The sequence below is a fragment of the Musa acuminata genome, chromosome BXJ3-5 (assembly GCF_036884655.1).
Source record: "Musa acuminata AAA Group cultivar baxijiao chromosome BXJ3-5, Cavendish_Baxijiao_AAA, whole genome shotgun sequence".
Classification (NCBI taxonomy): Eukaryota; Viridiplantae; Streptophyta; class Magnoliopsida; order Zingiberales; family Musaceae; genus Musa; species Musa acuminata.
Genome location: NC_088353.1, coordinates 9,471,204 through 9,492,839, shown reverse-complemented (window position 1 = coordinate 9,492,839; position 21,636 = coordinate 9,471,204). Strand labels below are relative to the sequence as shown.

General features: G+C 46.3%; 1 protein-coding gene across 1 annotated transcript; it reads left to right on the top strand.

The window, feature by feature from the left end:
- The first annotated feature begins 319 nt into the window (after positions 1-319).
- Positions 320-21,037, top strand: LOC135639101 (pentatricopeptide repeat-containing protein At1g02150-like). Its single transcript, XM_065152875.1, has 2 exons — positions 320-774; positions 19,261-21,037. The coding sequence occupies exons 1-2, from the start codon at positions 376-378 to the stop codon at positions 20,392-20,394; spliced, it is 1,533 nt and encodes a 510-aa protein (XP_065008947.1). The 5' UTR covers positions 320-375; the 3' UTR covers positions 20,395-21,037.
- Positions 21,038-21,636: the final 599 nt, after the last annotated feature.

Below are 21,636 nucleotides of genomic sequence, written 5' to 3'. Positions count from 1 at the left end.
TATATATTTTCCTGTTCGTATTGATTTCAAACTTAATTACTTCATTCCAACTTAATCATTTCTGTCTCAATGCTAAAATTCCAAAGTACGTAAGAGGCTCGGATTTGATTCAAACTCAAGCCAGAACGTACCCGATCGAGTCAATTAACAGTCACCCGTTGAAGAGACTCCAGCTGTGTTCCCCTTGCCGATCCGCAGCGGGCCACCTGTAGAAGGACGCACCACTTCTGATGGAACAAAAACCCTGGCCTCTGTACAGGACGCCACAGGGAGGCCGCCTCCCTTCTTATCCGCACGTACTATTATATCCAACCCGCTTCCCCCATCTAAATCTGAAAGCATTTGGTCGAACGCTTTCTTCCGAGAACCCTCAAAATGCTTCTCCGCTCTGGCATTTCCCCCTGCTCTCTTCCTTTCCAAGCTCTCCCCATCTCCTCCTCCTCCTCCTCCCTTTCTTCTTCCGCTTCTTATTCCAAATTTACTTTAGGGTTCCACCAGAACGTTGCCGTCCTGCAGTCCGAGCGGAGACCCGGGTACCCGATCCTCTGTTCGATCTCTCAGGTCCATAGCTACGGGACGGTGGACTATGAGCGGAGGCCGGTGCTTAAGTGGAACTTGCTCTACCGCCGGATCTCCACCATGGAGGACCCCAGCCTCGGGTCCGGGATCGTGCTGGACCGGTGGGAGGCGGAGGAGAGGCGGCTATCGAAGTGGGACCTCTGCCGCGTCGCCAAGGAGCTGAGGAAGTTCCGCCGCCACAAGCTTTCTCTTGAGGTACCTAAAAGGATATATTTTTTCTCCCTCTTACTGATTCTTGTAAACTTGATCTGGAATTACTTATATTCTTTTTGTTTGAATGCTTTATGAGTGATTTAGAGTCCGGTAGTGGCCTCATGGCGGCTCTGTCAACCTACTAGTGTAGGTATGCTGCGTAGAAATTTCTGTGACTAATATACATATGATATTCTTACAAGTAATCGTTCTTGTAGATTATTTTCTGATCCTTGTGAAATATCCTCGAAGGTTAGGTGAAATTACTAGTATTCTATGGCTAAACCAAAGTAATGATAGGTTCTATAGATTATGTCTTCATCCTTCTCTATTCGTACATGTAGTATTCCTTTAAGTAAGATCAAGTATGCTCTGTTTCTTGTAAATTTGAAGTCCATTAAAAAGTAAAAAGAGTGTTCACCACTAGACGTATGGTCTTAGCACACACCCTCTCTAAGAAAACTGTCACATCTGTGACCATGATCACCACCATATTTCTGAAGCTCTATAGTCTACATATGCAATTTAAGCTGAATGTTCCAAGGAGATAGCTCTATAAATTCCATAGGCTTGGAAACTCACAAGATGACTGGTTGGTGGTCTATGATAATTTTGATATGGAAGCTAGTGTTTAGTCTTTTTTGAGGTAAGTAAACTAAAGAAAATTATCAGCGTCCATAAACAAATGGCATTGTGTATAAATACCATGTCAATAATACCACTTCAATATCTAGTTATTAACTAGCTTTCTTTACACATTCATCATAAAGAATATTATATTTAGTGATGTGGAGAAATCTACCCCTCCAATCTCAGTTTGCCAAGTGGTGGGACCTGGATGAGGTGGCGACCACCCAAGCTTAGCAATAGTGGTAAGCCTAAAAGGGAATATTCGGCCCATATTGTGGAATATTCCCTTAGGCCCCACCTACTATAAAGGCCCTCTCTTTCACTATTATAGATGTCAGTTACTATTTATCGATGAGTTCTTTCCCCACTTCGGCCCTATCTCAAGCATTAGAGGGATCGGATTGGGCACCCCACTCAAGCCTGGTCTTCCTGCAAGTCGATTGTTGGGCATGTAGACGAGCTCCAGACCCTCTTTGGATGTTCTCAAACTGTTGCATATGGGACCCAAGACCGAGTCGGGTTGACAGAGGCATCATTGACAACTGTCCCAATTATTTTGGCACTATGTCACGGACAAAATTCTAAACAGGATGTTTGATGTAATACTTGTGTATGTCCGTGTCTTTCTGTTTGTTCATGCTTTGCACAACACATAGAGGAACGGTTGAAGGCTTAATAGCCCAATTATAGTTGGATTTGGTGGCCTTCTTAGGCTTGTAAATAAAGGTCGTGTCATGTAGACACTTGTGAGAGATTTTCGATCTGTAATGGACCATATTGACCCTTTGTTGTGCAACTGTTCAGAGCTTGTAAAGTCTGTTTGTAATTTGCATTGTCTATGAAGTGTTTTAAGAAATGTTTGCTTGTGGATCCCGAATGAGGCGTTTTCTCTAACCCGTATTCTCTTTTGTGGGTCTTAAGGGACCATGAGAGGTTTCGGGAAGGCTGACATTTGCGGACGGACATGCAAGGGTCCCGCACGACTTAGGTAAAACCAGCTAAGTCTGTGATAGATGGTATCAGAGCGGGACAAGCACTCATAGAAACACTTGGCATTGAAACGTGGGGGACCTAGCGGGGTTGCATCGAGGGCAGTCAGCACACGCGCGACCGTTTGGGGGAAAACGAGCATAGAGATGTAGGGAAAAAGAGTCGTTCGGAGGAGCGAGCATATGAGATTGACATTCAGAGGAATGACCAACCCTTCGCGCAAGAGGCACCACGAGAACAGGCAAGCTTGGAAGAATGCGGAGCGCACAAAAGTTGGGATGGTTGAGTTTGAGCTACGGCTCAACGTTGACAACTATACTTGATGGTGCTTAAGGCAAGCGAGGCGCTTGGTAAAGGATGAGACCATGCAAGGTGGAATGAGTTGCTCGGCGACCGAAAGAGTTGTGCAAAGCTCACAGAGGTGAGGGGAATTGCTAACTCGAAGAATTCGGTACTCATGCATGGGCTTATATGCGGACGATGGAATGTTCGCGGCCATCTCAAGGTGATCGAAACTCGGCGCCATGGAGCATTGAAACTTTCTCTTCAGCATTTGAAGGATACGTTCGTAGGAGGCTGAAGTGTGCAGCGAGTTCAGCATGTTGCTAGGCCTTGAGTGGTGCAGTGGGGGCTACATTGATGTGGAGTCGCAATCTTACAAGTGCGTTTGCAGGAGGCAGAACAATGCACAATTTGTTCAGCAAATCTGAGTAGTCCAAGGGGATGGTGGTCTCCGAAACGAAGAGAGATGTTGCTCCAACGGGATCGATATCCAAGAGGGATAAGTCCCGGCTCTCCAGAGGGAGAATCATATGCAACATACCGCACATGTTGAGGAGTACCTCAACAAACAACAACTCGACGAAGCTTAATGGACCGAGCAAGTGGCGAGGAGTTGTCGCATGATCTCGCTTGAGAGAATGCATTGGTGGATGCATTGCGAGATCAAGTGGAGGAGCGACCCAAAACAACACAAATGAAGGCACACTTGGAGTCGATATGGAGATCAGACTCAAGGGAGGGCTGGCCCGTGGAATGGTGGGCGCGAGGGTCACCATCAACTCAATGCAAAAACGAGGAGCAGAGCAACTTGGGTGTAACTTGGCGAAGTACCCAAGCCGCATGAAGGGAGCCAGCATAGCAGATGGAACATGGAGCGGAGGCACAGTGCTTTCCTTGGACAGAGGTCAAGGACATGAACTCTTTTAGAGGCAAGAGCAGGATCATGTTGTTCTATGGGTCCTTTATTTTGACGGAGCGGATTCATCTTGCATGGTGCCAAAGACGAAGGGAGCTTCTGGGCACATGCACCTTATCTTGGAGAAGCATTTGATGGAGGAACTAAGGCGACTCAACTTGCGGAGGCGAAGTTGGGTTCAGAAGGCCTTGGCACGGGGCAAGAGGACGCGGAGGCGGATACTCTTAAAGAATATGCCATAGTGTTGCCATTCAAGTTGCTATGAAGGAAGCGGTGCGCAGCGGAGATTGTGCTGGTAGGGGCAAAGGCTCAGGATCCCGACAATGGTGCACTAATTGCAGCGAAGTCGGGGGACTTCGGTAGCTACTAGGCGACGGACTGTCCTAGAGCGGTGCTTCATCTAGGTGTGACCCAAGAGTGGGTGGATGAAGGTCGATTGCCAAAAGAGCGAATAAAATCGAAGGTGGAAGAGACCTTGCGATGTATTGGCAGAGGCCACACATGGAGGGATCACAATTCGAGTTCATCCCACAAGGATCAGAATACAATGTAGATGTCACCAGGAGGTGACATGGTGCAGCGGATCATGGTGGAACAATTCGTGGCAATGCGATACACGTGAATGAGTCCCGTGAGGGACTAGATCATATGGAGGTATGATCGGGAGCTACTGGAAGCTCTACATCGGTGAACAACACGACGGTAAGAAGGGCCATGGATTCAAGGAGTGAAGGCCATGGTACCGCAGAGACGGGTCTTCCGTGCGTGCATTGAATTTTGCATCGGATGAAAGCCTTGGTCATCAGCATATGGGGGCTGTGTTCCACCAAGGGAAAAGTTCGAATGCAAGTACCAATGAGTTCCATGGGAGGGACTTGATCATATTGAGGTATGATCGAAGCAACTAGAGAGTTGGACTGCTCCAGAGCCCATATTCGCTTAAAGGAGCCCGACAAATCAGAGGACAAGGTCGAGTAAGCGAACGTTGCTACCAAGGAAGCTAAGAAGAACATAATCGATGCAAATCCTACAACGTGATGGCAGAGGTCATGCATGGGAGTTGCAGTTTGTCTTTCCATCGACCAAAGGGAGCTGCTTGGAGAACACAGAGGTGTTGAAGCAGGGGGTCGAAAGGGGCGAGGAAGCGACGATAAGTCCAGAGGGACTTAGCTATCCAAAATCAAGCATCAGTTAGAATGGAGGTGGACTCGGAGGAGTGCCACAGAGACATATCTACTGATCGTGAAGAAAAGGGATGCAGATGCAAGGCGATGGATAGTAGGGCCATGGGCATGGTAGCGCCATGGTACCGCAAAGGCGGGACTTCCGTGAAAGTCATTGATCCCTTGCTCTCATGGTGGGAGAGCGCTTGGTCGTGAAAGGGGGCCGAGGAGGTGGAGCATGCAGAGGCAAACTCCAAGTACCGAGACAAGGCTGAAGGGCAGAGGCCAAGGAACTTCGTAAGACCGGTGTCAATGAGCTTCTCATCAAGATAGCCGAAAGTGAAGGACTTCGGGTCATGCAAGAGTGCATGACCAAGGAACGAAGCAGGCAATACGCGGTACTGTACCTTTGCTACTCAATGGAGTAGGCGGCAGGGTTGATGGAGAAGACGATACAATCCCAGAGGTGACTAGATCTATTAGAGAATTACTCCAAGTTAGGGTGAAAACTTCTTGCATTCTAGAAGTTTGATGGCATTGGGAAGGTGAATCACAGTAGCTAACTCAATGCAAGGAGTGCAAACACTTCGAGTGCTTCAGAAGTATGAGCGAAGAGTAGGCGAAGGTCAGTAATCAGTTCGATGTATGGAGTACAACCTCGAGGAGGCGGGCAAAGTCAAGTAACCTTTGCATTCTCAACTCTTAAGAGAATGGGCGAAACTGAGTACCCCAATTCTCTTATCTATCTAACAGAGGAGCTCTGCACAGGTTCAAAGATCCTTCGAAGATAATGGAAGACAATAGTTGTTGAATCCTCACCAACGGTGATCAGTGCTACTGAGAGTAGATTGTCCGTTTCATTTCCCAACGAAATGCCAATCGAAAGTGGAAGTGATGCAAACTTACTTGGAAGGGACAACTAAGTGAAATAAGAGTTGATAGACAAATTTTATGTAGGAAGGACCCAAAACATCAAAAGTTTGCGAGGCGATGTTTGTTAAAGCTCCAATAAGCATCCACCCAGTTTAAGCAGCATGAGGCATTTGAGAGACTGACGCATAGTAAGGATGGTCTTTTCCTTTATCTGGAGGATCCGTAGGAACCAACAGGGATCAACACAACTCAGCCAACCCCACACTAGAGTCAGAGTCATTGGCGAGTTGAAGTAGCATGGCGTATCAAAGGTTCGACTACTCAAAAACAGCAGTGGAGAGTAGTTGGGAGCCAAGAGGCGCATTGCAGCTGGAGCAAAAGATTGAAGACTCAGCAAAGGCGAGGAGTTGCAGTGTCGACAAAGGCTTCGACGAGGACGTCGAAAGAATAAGTGGGGGAGAATGTTACGGATAAATTTCTAAACAGGATGTTTGATGTAATACTTGTGTATGTCCGTGTCTTTCTGTTTGTTCATGCTTTACACAGCACGTAGAGGAATGGTCGAAGGCTTAACAACCCCATTTTAGTTGGGTTTGATGGCCTTCTTAGGCTTGTAAATAAAGGTGGTGTCATGTAGACACTTGTGAGAGATTTTCGGCCTATAATGGACCATATTGACCCTTTGTTGTGCAACTGTTCAGAGCTTGTAAAGTTTGTTTGTAATTTGCATTGTCTATGAAGTGTTTTCGGAAATGTTTGCTTGTGGATCCCGAATGAGGCGTTTTCTCTAACCCGTTTTCTCTTTTGTGGGTCCTAAGGGACCATGGGAGGCTTCGGGGAGGCTGACCTTTGCGGACGGACACACAAGGGTGCCGCACGACTTAGGCAAAACCAGCTAAGTCTGTGACAACTAGGAGGGCCCAATCTAGTAGGAGCATCATGCCATTGACCCGCAGAATGAGTGCTCAAGTGAGGGTGCACTGTCGTCGACTCACAGTATGTTCACTCAAGGGGGTCAACAACTGACCTTTTCATCCCTCGGCGCCACCAATTCTGCCCATACACCCATGCAATACTGGTGCCTATTCAACGACCTTGGTTTCGCTCCTCCGGTGGCGACTTTGACCCACATGTTAGTGCCAACCGGTCTTTATGAACCTTGCCCAACAGGTTCAGATGCTAATGAGGATAATGCAGTTGGTTGTGCCCTTACTCTCGCAGTTGGCTTAGTTGATGCCCGTAATCCCTCAACATCCAACGGTGCTACAGACCAGGCAAAGCCCCACCGACATGCTCTGACATAGGCAGTGGCCGAGCTACTTTGACCTACCGACGCTTTGACCGAGGGAGTCCTGAGATCTCTTATGTTCGAGTTTAGTGGGCCACATTGCCCCTAATTGAATGCCCCCGAGTTAGAGGCTTAGTCGGTAGATTCAGAATACACCCTTCCAACGTAGCTCCAACAGATAGACTTGTACTTGGAGGACATGTGTCACGAGTTCCACATGGTGAAGGTAGGGGGTTTGGTTGGCTTTGCCTCGGTTAAGCCTCCCCTTGCTCGACACATATAGGAGGTGCTCGTCCCCTTGGGTTTCTGACTCCCTAGCCTGAAAGTATTCAATGGAGGCGCTAACACTGGTGAAGCACGTGGCAACCTTCCATACGCAAATGGCACTCTATGGTACGTTTGACATGTTGATGTATCGGACATTACATATGACCTTGAGGAGGACGGCTCAAGATTGGTACACCAAGTTGAGACCTCTCTTGGTCGACTCCTTCGCCAACTCGCGTGGGAGTTTGAAGAGCACTTTATGAGCAACGTACGTCCTCGACGCTCAACAACCACCCTCCTCGACATCCGACAGGCGGAGGGTGAGTCGCTGGTTGAGTTTGTCACTTGGTTCACAAATGAGGCTAGGGGAATTGTCGACGCCCACCCCTCACTGCTGATCTAGGCGTTCATAATGGGGCTCCGACACTCTAGGCTCTTTTGGTCGTTGATAAAGAGACAGCCAACCACTATGCCTAAGATGCTGCAAAGGGTTAACCAATACATCACTGTTGATGCGATGGTAGCGGGGAGGAGGAAAGAGTCCTAGAAGTGCTCGAAACCAAAGCACCCTCCTCTGTTCTTGTACCTAGATCCCCTTGGCGCTGTACGTGGGATTGGGTGAGACCGTCTCGACGAAGGATCTACCTCACCCCCCTTTGCATGTCTCGGATTGAAGTCTTCTTGTAGGTTTAAGAAAAAGGAATGCTTTGGGATCCGTACCCATTGAGATTAACCCTCGGTAGAAGAGATAAGACAAAGTACTGTCATTTCCACCGAGACCACAACCATGACATCGAGGATTGCCTCGACCTTAAGGAGCAGTTCGAGGAGCTTGTCCATTGAGGACACCTCGGTCGTTATGTCCGAAGAAGGCGAAAGCCCTACTGAAAACTTGAGGACCCCGTTAAGAGGTAGATCGATGTGATAGTCAGTGGGCTTGCCTCGGAGGGGATAGTTCGTCGAGCCGGAGAGCCTATGCTAGAGTGGTGGCCGACAACGTTGACATGTGACGGTGATCCGAAGATAGTCTTCCTGGAGGAGTCAAAGCACCTTGACCCTAACCATGATGACGCGTTCGTTGTCTTCGTCAAGATGATCAATGCTCAGGGCAAGAGAGTCATGATTAATATATGTAGCTTGACTGACATCCTTTACTTGATGTATTTCAAAAATTGGGTCTCATTACTAATGACCTCAACCCCATATCTTGTTCTCTCACAGGGTTCACGGGCAACACTATCTCCCCTCTCGGCATCATCAACCTCCACGTGACATTTGAAGATGAGATCCATTCCGAGACGGTGCTTGCCAAGTTCATGGTGGTTGATATCCCCTCGACATATAACGCAATCATTGGTTGACTGACTCTGAATAGGTTAAAGGCGGTAGTATCAACCTACCACATATTCATGAAGTTCCCCACTAGGTCGAGAGTTGGAGAGTTGAGAAACAATTCGAAGGAATCCTGACAATGTTATATGATAGTAGTGTCCTTGTCGAATAAGTTGTGTGCCGAACAACCACTGATAGACCCCTGAGAAGGAGCAAAGCCGACTTCTTATCTCGAGTTGGACGAGCCACTCCTAGAGGTGCCTTTGAATCGGGCCATGCTAGATTGCATAGTGACGGTCAAGTTGGCACTCCTAGAGCCCAATCGAGTGGAGCTATTCAACTTCCTCTAGGAGAACTTTGAAGTTTTTGCTTGGTCGACAAAGGATATGCTAGGGATCGACCCCCACGTTGTCACGCACTTAGTTTATTTTGCTTAAGTTATGTGGCACCCTTACGTGTCCGTTCACAAAGGTCAGCCTCCCCGAAACCTCCTATGGTCCCTTAGGACCTACAAAAGAGAAAACGGGTTAGAGAAAGCGTCTCACTCTGGATCCACAAACAATCATTTTAGTAAACACTTCATAGCCAATGCAAATTACAAATAAACTTCACAAGCTCTGAACGGTCACATAATAAAGGGTCCAAAATGGTCCACTATAGATCGAAATTTCTTACAAGTGTCCACATGACACAACCTTTATTTCAAGCCAAAAATGACCACTAAACCCAACTAAAATGGGGCTGTTAAGCTTTCGATCGTCTCTCTACATGTTGTACAAAGCATGAACAAACTAAAAGACACGGACATACATAAGCATTACATTGAATACCCCGTTTACAATTTTGTCCGTGACATTCTTCCCCACTTGTTCCTTCGACGTCCTCGTCGAAACCTTTGTCGACGCTGCAACTCCTCGCCTTTACTGAGTCTTCAATCTTCTACTCCAGCTGCAATGCGCCTCTTGGCTCCCAACTGCTCTCCGCTGTTGTTGTTGAGTAGTCAAACTTTTAATCCGCTATGCTGCTTCAACTCGTCAATGACTCTGATTCTAGTGTGGGGTTGGTTGAGTTGTGTTGATCAATGTTGGTTCCTGCGGATCCTTCAGATGAAGGAAAAGACCATCCTTAGTATGCATCAGTCTATTAAATGCCTCATGTCGCTTGAACTGGATGGATGCATGTTGGAGTTTTAACGAGCATTGCCTCGTAAACTTTTGAAGTTTTTTGGGTCCTTCCTCCACAAAATTTGCCCATCGATTCTTTTCACTTAGTTGTCACTTCCAAGTAGGTTCGCATCACTTCCACTTTCGATTGACATTCTATTAGGAATTGAAGTGGATAATTTACTCTCAGTGACACTGATCACCATTAATGAGGATTTGACAACTATTATCTTCCACTAGGTTTCTTCGAAGGGTCTTTGAACCTGTGCAGAGCTACTCTGCTGGATAGATAAGAGAATTGTGGTACTCGATTATTTGACTTTGCTTGCCAACTCGAGGATGGTACTCCATGCATCGAGTTGGTTACTAACCTTCACCTGCTCTTTGCTCACACTTTTGAAGCACTCGAACTGTTTGTATTCCTTGCGTTGAGTTAGTTACTGTGATTCACCTTCTCAATGCCATCGAGCTTCTAGAATGCAATAAGTTTTCACCCTAACTTGGAGCAAGTCTCTAATAGTTTTAGTCATCTCTGGGATTGTACCGTCTTCTCCATCATCTTTGTTGCCTACTCCTCTGAGTCGCAAAGGTACAACACCGCATACTGCCTACTTCGTTCCTTGGTCGAGCACTCTTGCATCGATCCGAAGTCCTTCACTTTCGGCTATCTTGATGAGAAGCTCATTGACATCGGTCTTACGAAGTTCCCTGGCCTCTGTCCTTCAGCCTTGTCTCGGTACTTAGAGTTTGCTTCTGCATTCTCCACCTCCTCGGCCCCTTTCACGACCAAGCGTTCTCCCTCCATGAGAACAAGGGATTGATGACTTCACGGAAGTCCCGCCTCTGCGGTACCATAGCGTTGCATGCCCATGGCCCTACTATCCGTCACCTCGCATCTGCGTCCCTTTCTTCATGATCGGTAAATCTGCCTTTGTGGCTCTGTGTCACTCTTCTGAGTCCATCTCCTTTCTAACCGATGCTTGGTTTTTTTTGGTAGCTAAGTCCCTTTGGACACGTCGTCGCTTCCTCGCCCCTTTCGATCCCCTGCTTTAACACCTTTGTATTCTCTGAGCAGTTTCCTTTAATCGATGGAAAGACAGACTGCAACTCCTATGCATGACCTTCGCTATCATGTTGTAGGGTTCGTATCGATTTTGTTCTCCTTAGCTTCCTTGGTAGCAACGTTCGCTTACTCGGTCTTGTCCTCTGACTCGTCGGGCTCTCTTTAACGAATATGAGCTCTGGAGTAGTTAAACTCTCTAGCCGTTCTGATTATACCTTTGTATGATCAAGTCCCTCCCATGGGACTCACTAGTACTTGCATTCAATATACTCCCCATATTCGGTGGTACATAGCCCCCATATGCTAATGACCAAGGCTTTTATCCGATGCAAAATTTAATGTACGCACGGAAGACTCGCCTCTGCGATACAATAGCATTCACTCATTGAATCCATAGTCTTTTTTGCCGTCGTGTTATTCACCGAAATGAAGCTCCCAGTAGCTCTCGATCATTCCTCCGTATGATCTAGTCCCTCGTAGGACTAGTTTCGTGTGTATCGTATTACCACAAACTATTCCACCACGATCTGCTACACTATGTCGCATCCTGGTGATATCTCCATTGCATGCTAATCATTGTGGGATGAACTTGGATTGCGATCCCTCCATGTGTGGTCTCTGCCAACACATCGTAGGGTTTCTTCCACCTTTGATTGTGTTCGCTCCATTGACAATCGACCTTCGTCCACTCGCTCTCGGATCACACTCAGACGAAGCACAGCTCTAGGACAGTCCATTGCCTGGCTTAGTAGCTCCCGAAATCCATTAACTTCGCTGAAATTGGTGCACCATTGTTTGGATACTAGGTCTCTGCCCTCACCAGCATAATCTTTGCTGTGCACCGCTTCCTTTATGACAACTTGAATGGTAGCATTGTGGCATATTCTTTAAGAGTACCCACCTCTGTGTCCTCTTGTCTCGTGTTAAGGCCTTCTGAACCCAACTTCGCCTCTGCAAGTTGAGTCGCCTTAGTTCCCCCGTCAAATGCTTTTCCGAGATAAGGTGCATGTGCCTCGAAGCTCCCTTCATCTTTAGCACTGTGCAAGATGAGTCCGCTCCATCAAAATGAGGGACCTATGGAATGACATGATCCTGCTCTTGCCTCTACAATAGTTCATGTCTTGGACCTCTGTCGTGCCTCCGCTTCATGTTCCATCTTCTATGCCAACTCCCTTCATGTGACTTGGGTCGTTCACCAAGTTACACCATAGTTGCTTTGCTCCTTGATTTGCATTGAGTTGATGGTAGCCCTCGTGCCCACCATTCCACGGGTTAGCCCTTCGTTGAGTCCGATCTCCATATTGTCTCCAAGTGTGCCTTCATTTGTGTTGCCCTGGGTCGCTCCCCCACTTGATCTCGCAATGCATCCTCCAATGCATTATCTCAAGCGAGTTTAGGCGACAACTCATCGTCGCTCGCTCGGTCCGTTAAGCTTTGTGGAGTTATTGTTTTAACGTACTCCTCAACATGTGCGACCCGTTGCACATGATTCTCCCTCTAGAGAATCGGGACTTATCCCTCCAAGGTATTTGTCCCGTTGGAGCAACTTCTCTCTTCGCATCTTTTCTTATAGAAGTTTCGGAGACCACCATTCTTTTGGACTACTCCGCCTTGTTGAATGAACTGTGCATTGTTCTGCCCCTGCAAATGCACTTTGCTAGATTGTGACTCCACGTCAATACAGCCCTTATTGCACCCCTCAAGCCTAGCAACATGTTGAACTCGCTGCACACTTCAGCCTCCTACGGGCGTATCCTTCTCATGTCGACGAGAAAGTTTCAATGGTCCATGACGCCAGTGATTGCAAAAGGCGCTCGGGCGCTCGCCTAGGCGCTCGGGCGCTCGCCTAGGCGCTCGGGCGAGGCGAGGCGAGGCCCGAGCGCCTCGCTAATGTCCCAGGCGGCGCGCTTCAATCAGGCGCCGCCTGGGCGCTCGCCCGAGCCCAGGCGCTGGGCGCTTCGGGCGAGCGCCTGGGTAAACCGAACCAGAATTTTAGGTCTGGTTCGGTCCTGGTTCGGTTGTTAGTTGGTTCAATCGAACCAACTAAACCGATATAACCCCAACCCTAACCTGCTGCCGCTGCCGATCCCGATCGCGATCTCGTCGCTCGCTGTCGCTGCTCCCGCTGCCGCTGCTCGCCGCTGTCGCTGCTCACGCCTCCCGCGAGCCTTCCCGCTGCTCGTGCCTCCCGCGAGCCCTCTCGCTGCTCGCGCCTCCTGCGAGCCCTCCTGCTGCTCGCGCCTCCCGCGAGCCCTCTCGCTGCTCGCGTCTCCTGCGAGCCTTCCCGCTGCTCGCGCCTCCCTCGAGCCCTCCCGCTGCTCACGCCTCCCGCGAGCCCTCCCGCTGCTCGCGCCTCCCGCAAGCCCTCTCGCCTCCTGCGAGCCCTCCCGCGAGCCTTCCCGCTGCTCGCGCCTCCCTCGAGGCCTCCCGCTGCTCGCGCCTTCCGCTCCCTTTCCCTTTCCCTTTCCCGCTGCCGCTGCCGCCTCTCGCCGCTGCTGCTGCCGCCTCTCGCCGCTGCTGCTGCTGCCGCTGCCGTCGCTGCTGCTGCCGCCACTGTTGCCACCGCTCGCCGCCGCTGCTACCGCCGCTCGCCGCTGCTTCCTCGTTTCTCCGTCAGCAGATTTATACTGTTAATGTGATTATATTTATTAATTATATTATATATTTTTATATTTTTATTTAAAATTTTAAATAATTATATTTATTAATTATATTTTATATTTTTATATTTTAGCGCCTCGCTTCGCTCGGGCGAGCGCCTGGGCGAGCGCCTAGCGCCTCGGGCGTTTTTGGACCTTGGCGCCTTTTGGCGCCTAGCGCTTTTTAAATCACTGCATGACGCCAAGTTTTGGTCGCCTTGGGATGACCATGAATATTCCATTGTCCGCATACAAGTCCTTGCATGAGTATCGAATTTTTCGAGTTAGTAATTCCCCTCACCTTTGTGAGCTTTGCATAACTCTTTTGGTTGCTGAACAACCCATTCCACCTTGCATGGCCTCATCATTTATCAAGCGCCTCGCTTGTCTTGAGCACCATCAAGTATCGTTGCTAACGTCGAGCCGTAGCTCGAACTCAGCCATCCTAATCTTTGTGCGCTACGTATTCTTCCAAGCTTGTTTGTCCTCATGGTGCCTCTTGCGCGAAGGGTTGGCCATTTTTCTGAATGCCAATTTTAGATGCCCGCTCCTCTGAGCGACTCATTTTTCTTACATCTCCATGCCATTTTTCCCCCAAACGGTTGTGTATGCTTGCTGCCCTCAACGTAGCCTCGCCAGGTCCCTTACATTTGCATGCCTAGTGTTTCTATAAGTGCTTGTCTCGCTCTGATACCATATGTCATGCACTTAGTTGGCTTTGCCTAAGTCTTGCGGCACCCTTGCGTGTCCGTCTGCAAAGGTCAGTCTCCCCAAAACCTTCTATGGTCTCTTAGGACCTACAAAAGAGAAAACGGGCTAGAGAAAGCGTCTCACTCGGGATCCACAAGCAATCATTTCAACAAATACTTCATAGCCAATGCAAATTACAAATAGACTTCACAAGCTCTGAACGGTCGTACAACAAAATGTCTAAAATGGTCCACTACAGACCAAAATCTCCCACAATTGTCCACATGACACAACCTTTATTTACAAGCCAAAACGACCACCAAATTTAACTAAAATGAGGTTGTTAAGCTTTCGATCGTCCCTCTACATGCTGTGCAAAGCATGAACAAACCAAAAAACACGAACATACATAAGTATTACATCGAACACCCCGTTTACAATTTTGTCCATGACAACGTGGCGCCACACCGCCTCAACATACTTATCAGAGCCTGATCGATCGGGTAGAGGCCACACAGATTTATTCCTGATTGCCAATCGACAATCGTCGCTGAGGTAGATAAGACGCTAATCACAAGATTTATATCCGAAGTGCAGTATCCCCAATGGTTAGCCAATGTTATACTTGTTAAGAAAGCTAATGGTAACTGGTCGATGTGCGTTGATTATACCGACTTGAATAAAGCTTATCCGAAGTATAGCTATCCTCTCCCGTGAATCAACTAGCTGGTAGATGCCACTTCTGACCATGAGTTGCTGACCTTCATGGATACTTTCTTGGGATACAATCAAGTACGCATGGCCCCGGAAGACCGAGAGCACACATCCTTTACCATTGACCGAGAGACGTATTGCTACAAAATAATGCCATTCAGACTTAAGAACACAGGAGCCACTTACTAGAGAAAGGTTAACAAGATGTTTCGTGGGTAGATGAGGATTGAGGCATATGTCGACGACATGATTATCAAAGGTAAAACAATTGACATGCACTTGACCAACTTGACCGAGACCTTTCTGACCTTGGAAGAAATTCAACATATGTCTCAACCTAGCCAAATGTGCCTTTAGCGTGAACTCAGGAAAATTTCTCGGATTCATCGTGCACGACAAGGGGATTATGGAAATGTAGTCTGCTAGGTTGGCCAAGGAAGTCCAGCAATTGGCTGGAAGGGTGGTAGCTCTCAATTGTTTCTTATCTTGGTCGAGGGATAAGTGCCTTCCATTCTTTCGTGCTCTAAAAAAATCGAGAGGGTTCGTATTGATGGAGGAATGCTAAGCAACCCTTAGTAACCTCAAAGATCACTTGGCTAAACTCCTGCAACTTATGGCCTCGAGGCCAGGCGAAGTGTTGAGTCTATACTTGGCTGCCATGGAGCTCACTGTTAACCCGGTTTTGATCCGAGGGGAGGGGGTTCAGAGGTCGATTTATTATGTGAGGCACATGCTAACTGGGCCCAAGCTATGTTACCCGCCAATCGAAAAGCTAGCGTTTGGCTGGTGTTGGCTGCAAGGAAGCTGTGTTTGTATTTCCAAGCACATACAATACAAGTGATCATCGATCAGTCGCTTCGACAGGTGCTAGCTCGACTCGACATGTCAAGGAGGTTATTGTGGTGGTCAATCGAGCTTGGCGAGTTCGTCCTCCTTTATGCATTAAGAGCAATGATCAAGGCTCAAGCTTTGGCGAACTTCATCTCGGAGTTGGTGTTGCGAACTAAGTCGATGAGGAAGTTCGATTCGTGTGGACACTCTTTATCGATAGATTAATTGACAATAGAAGGGGGAGGTGCTAGACTTGTGCTCAAGAGTTCTGATGCATAAATCTACGAGCAGGTCCTGCGCTTCGGGTAAGATATCCAACAATGAGGCATGGTATGTGGCCCTTCTGTCTAGGCTCAATTTGGCAAGGGAGCTAGGCATCTTAGAGTTGGTGGCTTACAATGACTTGTAGCTAGTCGTGGATCAAGTCCGAGGAGACTTCGAAGCTTGAGACGAGGTGATGGCCAGATACCTCATTGAGGTATGCAAGCCAATCCCCTATTTCGTGAAGTTTGAGATCTTTTAGGTACCTCGAGAGGAGAATGCTCGGGCTGATGCACTAGCAGGAGTCGCCTTAGCTTGGACGGTAAAGGACGAGTGATGGCTGGTTGAAACGTTGCCAGTGAGGAGCATTGACATCTTGCAAGTCTTTCAGGCTAAGGACGAACCCTCTTGGATGGACATCTTGTGGTACAAAAGTAACAAAGTACTCTTGATCGACCCAGCATCGGTGAGGCGAGTCAAGTACCATTAAGCGTGGCATTGTGTAATAAATGACCGTTTGTATAGTAGGTCCTTTAGCCAGCCGCTCCTCAAGTGCCTCGCTCGGGAAGCCGAGTGTGTCTTGGTTGAGGTGCATGAGGAAATGTGAGGGGAGCACATTGGTGGCCAAACACTCGCCTTTAAAGTCCTATGTCAAGGTTACTACTGGCCAACGTTGAGAAGGGACGCAATTGCCTATGCCTAGAGATGTGATAAGTGCCAGAGACATGCCCATATCTAGCACTAGCTTGCGGTGCTTTTCAACCTAATAGACTATGCCTGACCCTTTCCCTTGGCCTCTAGGCAACAATGACTTGTCATAGTTGGGGTGGACTACTTCACGAAATGGGTAGAGGCTGAGCTGCTCGCCTCCATCACAAATAGGCACGTTGAGGGTTTCGTGTGGAGGAATATCATTACTTGGTTTGGCATCCCGAGGGCAATCATTACTGACAATGGGATGCAATTTAACAATCACAACTTTAAGGCCTTTTGTCGGTCCTTTGGCATCTGGCTATGGTTCAGTTTGGTGGCCCATTCGCAGACCAACGACTTGGCTAAGGTGACAAATTAGTCCGTACTCGAGGGTCTGAAGAGGCGAGTGGCCGACGCAAAAGGCACTTGTCCTGAAGAGTTGCCCAACATCTTGTGGGATTCTTGAACCACTCCAAAGATCGGGTTGGGTGAGTCATCGTTAAACCTAGCCTTTGGGCCCGAGGCGGTCCACCCCCATATGATGGTCTTCCTAACCCCTCGGGTTGAGAGTTTCAACGCCACCTCGGTTAAGCATGAAAATGCACTAGAGGCGCCTCTCTCAGGCTAAGCATGAGAATGCGTTCGAGGTTCCCCCCTCGAGTTAAGCCTAAAAATACGCTCGAGATGCCCCCTTCGGGCTAAGCATGAAAATGCGCTCGAGGTGCCCCTCTCCAATCTACCCCTCCAATGATGGGGAGAAATCTTCCCCTCTAATCGCAGCTAGCCATATGGTGGGACCCGGATGCGATGACGACCACCTAAGCTCAATAATAGTGGTCAGCCCAAAAGGGAATATTCGACCCATATTACAAAATATTCCCTTGGGCTCGACCTATTATAAGCCCACTCTTTTACTATTACAGAGGTCAATTACTGTTCACCCGTGAGCTCTTTCCCCACTTCGGTCCTAACTTGAGCATAGAAGGGACCGGATTGGGCACCCCACCCGAGCTTGGCCTTCTTGCAAGTCCATTGTCGGGCGTGTAGACAAGCTCCAGACCCCCCTCTTCGGATGTTCTCAGACTCCTACACACATGGCCTAAGGCCAAGTAGGGTTGATAGAGGCACCATCGACAATTGTTCTCATCATTTAGTGATGCAGTGTAAATGGCCTAAGATCATTATATTAATTTCATTGATCATTTATGCATGACTAATGTTTCATATGAAGAATCAATTTAATTATTTATCCATCTCTATAATTAAAGAATCTATTTTCCAACTTAATCAAAATCTTCTCAAGAAGTTTTTTCTTAATAATTTAAAAGTACATAAGCTTTTGAAACTTTTAAAAAATCCAGATAAACTTGGTCACATGTTTTATTTAAATGTAGAAGTATAAATACGTATATGGTAAAAATTATTTTGTTTTCTCCTTGTTCTTCTTAATTATTGATAGGGAATACACTATCAGCTAATCATTATCTGACACGTAACCACCACATGGCGTCCTCAGTGAGAGGAAAAGATCCAGGTCACTATCCACCCAGCTACTCACGTGGACAAGAGTCCAAGATAGGTCCAGGGCTATTCCGCCCCCAAGAGGCCAAGAGGGGACCGTTGGGAGTGGTTAGAGGCGGAATATTCCACGGACTATTTTGCCCTTTTGTGATAAGGTATAAAAGCTCATCTTTACTACGATGAGTAAGAGGAGTTTACTTTTTTTGATTACTCGCGTTTGCACTCGTACACCTCGTGTTACTAACTTGGGCGTCGGAGAAATTGAGTCAGAAAACCTCTACCCACTATGGTCTTCGTGCAGGTGGCATCTCGGGAGCTCGATGTTTTCACCTTGGACAATCCTACACATACGGGTCCGGACCACATTAGGCTGATCAAGACATCAATGACATCTTCCCTCATCAATTATATTTTTAACTAGGTTAGATAGCTTAATTTCTTGGGTAAATAAGAAAGACAGTTCATGATGAAAATTTTGTAGATGGCTAGAAGTCTGCAATTTAACTTGTAATTCACTACCAGCTAGGTCCTGTACCATGTGAAAATCAGTAATGACTAGTAATGGTAGCAACTAGGAGGGAATTCAATAAGTGTAATAGATACTCTAATCAATCATAGGACTAACTTCTGATTGGTGATTCTGTATTGACTCTAAGGAGTACAAGGTTCACTACTTCACTTTAACTCTGATGATTTGCTTGCTGAGACGTTGTTAACATGGCTGAGTTTGGAGGATGCATTATATAGTGTAGTTCAAATATTTTTAAGGTCATTGATTTGCGAATTGTATCACATATACTGTAGCTAATGATAATGGGAAAAAAATTAAAGATTGGTAATGCTGCTCTTGCAAATGTAGACCTGTAGTTGCTCTCATTCTCATTCGTTTTTCGCTTTAGTAGTTTCTTGTATAATTTTCATGGATTGGATGTTTAAAGGATTTGTCCGAATATTCTAGAGTCAAGATTAGTTATTTGGTTTCCTTCTTTTGCTGAGAATTGGATGTGTTCGATAACTCTGGATCTAGAGAAAGATTTTTATAGTGGAAACACCATTTTCCAATTGATGGAGCCTACTTGTTTGATCCATCTCCAATCGTATATGAATATTTTTCATGACATGTCTGTTGCAGAAGACTCATAAGTCATACCTTTCATCTTTTCATTTCAATAGGTCTATAACTGGATGGCTGCACAAGGGGATCGATTTACTCTTACATCTAGTGACATGGCGATTCAGTTGGATCTCATTGCTAAAGTACATGGCATTTCACATGCTGAAAATCACTTTTCAAACCTTCCTGATAACTTAAAGGACAAGCGCACATATGGCGCTCTTCTAAATGTTTATGGCCAAGCAAAGATCAAAGACAAGGCAGAGGCCATTATGGAGACAATGAAAAGCAAAGGCTATGCAAGTGATGCTCTTCCATTCAATGTCATGATGACTCTTTACATGAACGTTGAAGAGCATGAGAAAGTTGGTATGTTGATTAATGAAATGAAAGAGAAAAATGTGACTTTCGATATATACACCTATAATATATGGATAACAAATTGTGCTTCTATGGAAGATGTAGAGGAGATGGAACGAGTGGTAGGAGAAATGACTTCTGACAGCAATATAAATGCAAATTGGACCACATACACTACACTTGCTACAATGTACACTAGACTTGGCAATTTTGAAAAGGCAGAGAGTTGCTTAAAGGATGCTGAGATCAGAATGACTGGCAGGGACCGAACACCTTTTAATTATCTTATTGGCCTCTATGGAAATATTGGAAAGAGAGAAGAAGTTTATAGAATTTGGAATTGGTACAAATCAAGCTTCCCTAGCATCCTAAATTTGGGTTACCAATCAATGCTTTCTTCTTTGATACGACTTGGAGATATGGATGGAGCTGAAGTGATATATGAAGAGTGGCTATCAAGCACATCGAGCTATGATCCCAGGATCTGCAACATCCTAATGAGTTCATACGTCAAGGAAGGGCTAGTTGGTAAGGCAAAAGATGTTCTTGATGGATTTCTAGAGAAAGGTGGGAAGCCAAAACCAAACACATGGGAGTTCCTTGCAGAAGGCTATACAAAGGAGAAGCGGCTTTCAGAGGCACTACTGTGTATAAAAGCAGCAGCATCATCTGAAGGTGTACACAGGTGGAGGCCTAGACCTACAAACATCACAAACCTCCTGGAACTGTGCAAGGAGAAAAATGACATGGATAGTTTGGATATGTTGATGGACTTGCTAAGAAGTAGAGGACTGGAAAATTTGTACATGACCCCCATGGTAACTCATGATTAAAATGAAGCCTCTCCCTTATTTATATTGACAACTCAACACCTTGGCTTTTCATTTCATTCAAAGAGTCCATTGCAAGTTCAAAAGAAGAAAATCTTTTGAATATCTTACTTTTCTTTATCTTTTAGCAAATTTTCTCCGCCTCTGCTGCAAACATCCTGCCATTTCTTCATCCAGCACATTGCAGTTTCTCCTCTGGTGATGACCTATCTCCTCCACCATCTTTTGTACTATTCAGCCTCTTCCTTTCCCATACTATTACTGCCAACACACTGTCCCCACCTGTCATCCTCCACTTTCCCACCTCGTCTATACACACAAGGTGGTGGCAAAGGCAGATGAAGAGAATGAAGAGGAAGTGGAATGAAATGATATTGGCAATAACTTAAGTTAGGATCTGCTTTGAATTAAATTAATAAATGATGTGTCAGACTAAGAATACTGGTAAGGTTGTTGTATTTACTTGTGGGTTATCGTGGATAATTATCTACAAAATTCTCCATCGGAGCTAGTGAGGAGATATAAAAGTTGACTAGCACAAGACAACATAGTGGTGATTGTTGGAAAAGATGATTATTTTAGAGCAGTGGATGCTGATTCACATAATATGCTTTCTCGTTTTCTGAAATGGATCTGATTCACATGATATTCTTACTCGTTTTCTGAAATTTAAAGACTCTTCTCATGAGCCACATTTAATGCAGATGATTACTTGTGCTTTCAATCATTTTGACAAATAATTTTGGTTGTGTTCTGCATATAGAATGTTATGGAATTTTCAGAAGATATTTTTTGGAGGTTTCATCTGTATTTGCATTTTTCTTTATCTAGATTTAAGCACCAGTTATTCTCCACTCAAACAAAGACAAGATTATGTAGTTGGATCCAGCACCAAGGCAAGTTGCTCTACTTCTGAAGTATATCTCTAGGTTATGTGGATGGTATTTGGCCCATTTATGGTTTTCTTATGTTAATGACACCCACGATGTTATTTTCCTTTTAGCTTATTTTATGCCTTCATATTGCAGAACATGTAAACTGATAATCCAGGCGTCAATTATGATTAAGTTGCAGGAATACAATTTAACTGGCATATTAAAAGAGAGGTTCCCTAACGTTTGCACAGGGAGTATGTTAGTCTTCTTTGACTTCAACGAATGTCTCATAGTTGATTGATAACTTCTGTTCCCATTCTATTTTCTGATTGCTTATAAGAATATCCTTTTAAGTACGATGGCCATGGAA

What these genes read in the sequence shown, in the direction of transcription:
- LOC135639101 (XM_065152875.1), top strand. Translation starts at nt 376, where the DNA reads ATGCTTCTCCGCTCTGGCATTTCCCCCTGCTCTCTTCCTTTCCAAGCT. An exon ending in GCCACAAGCTTTCTCTTGAG is followed by an intron (nt 775 to 19,260) that starts GTACCTAAAAGG and finishes TCATTTCAATAG; the next exon opens with GTCTATAACTGGATGGCTGC.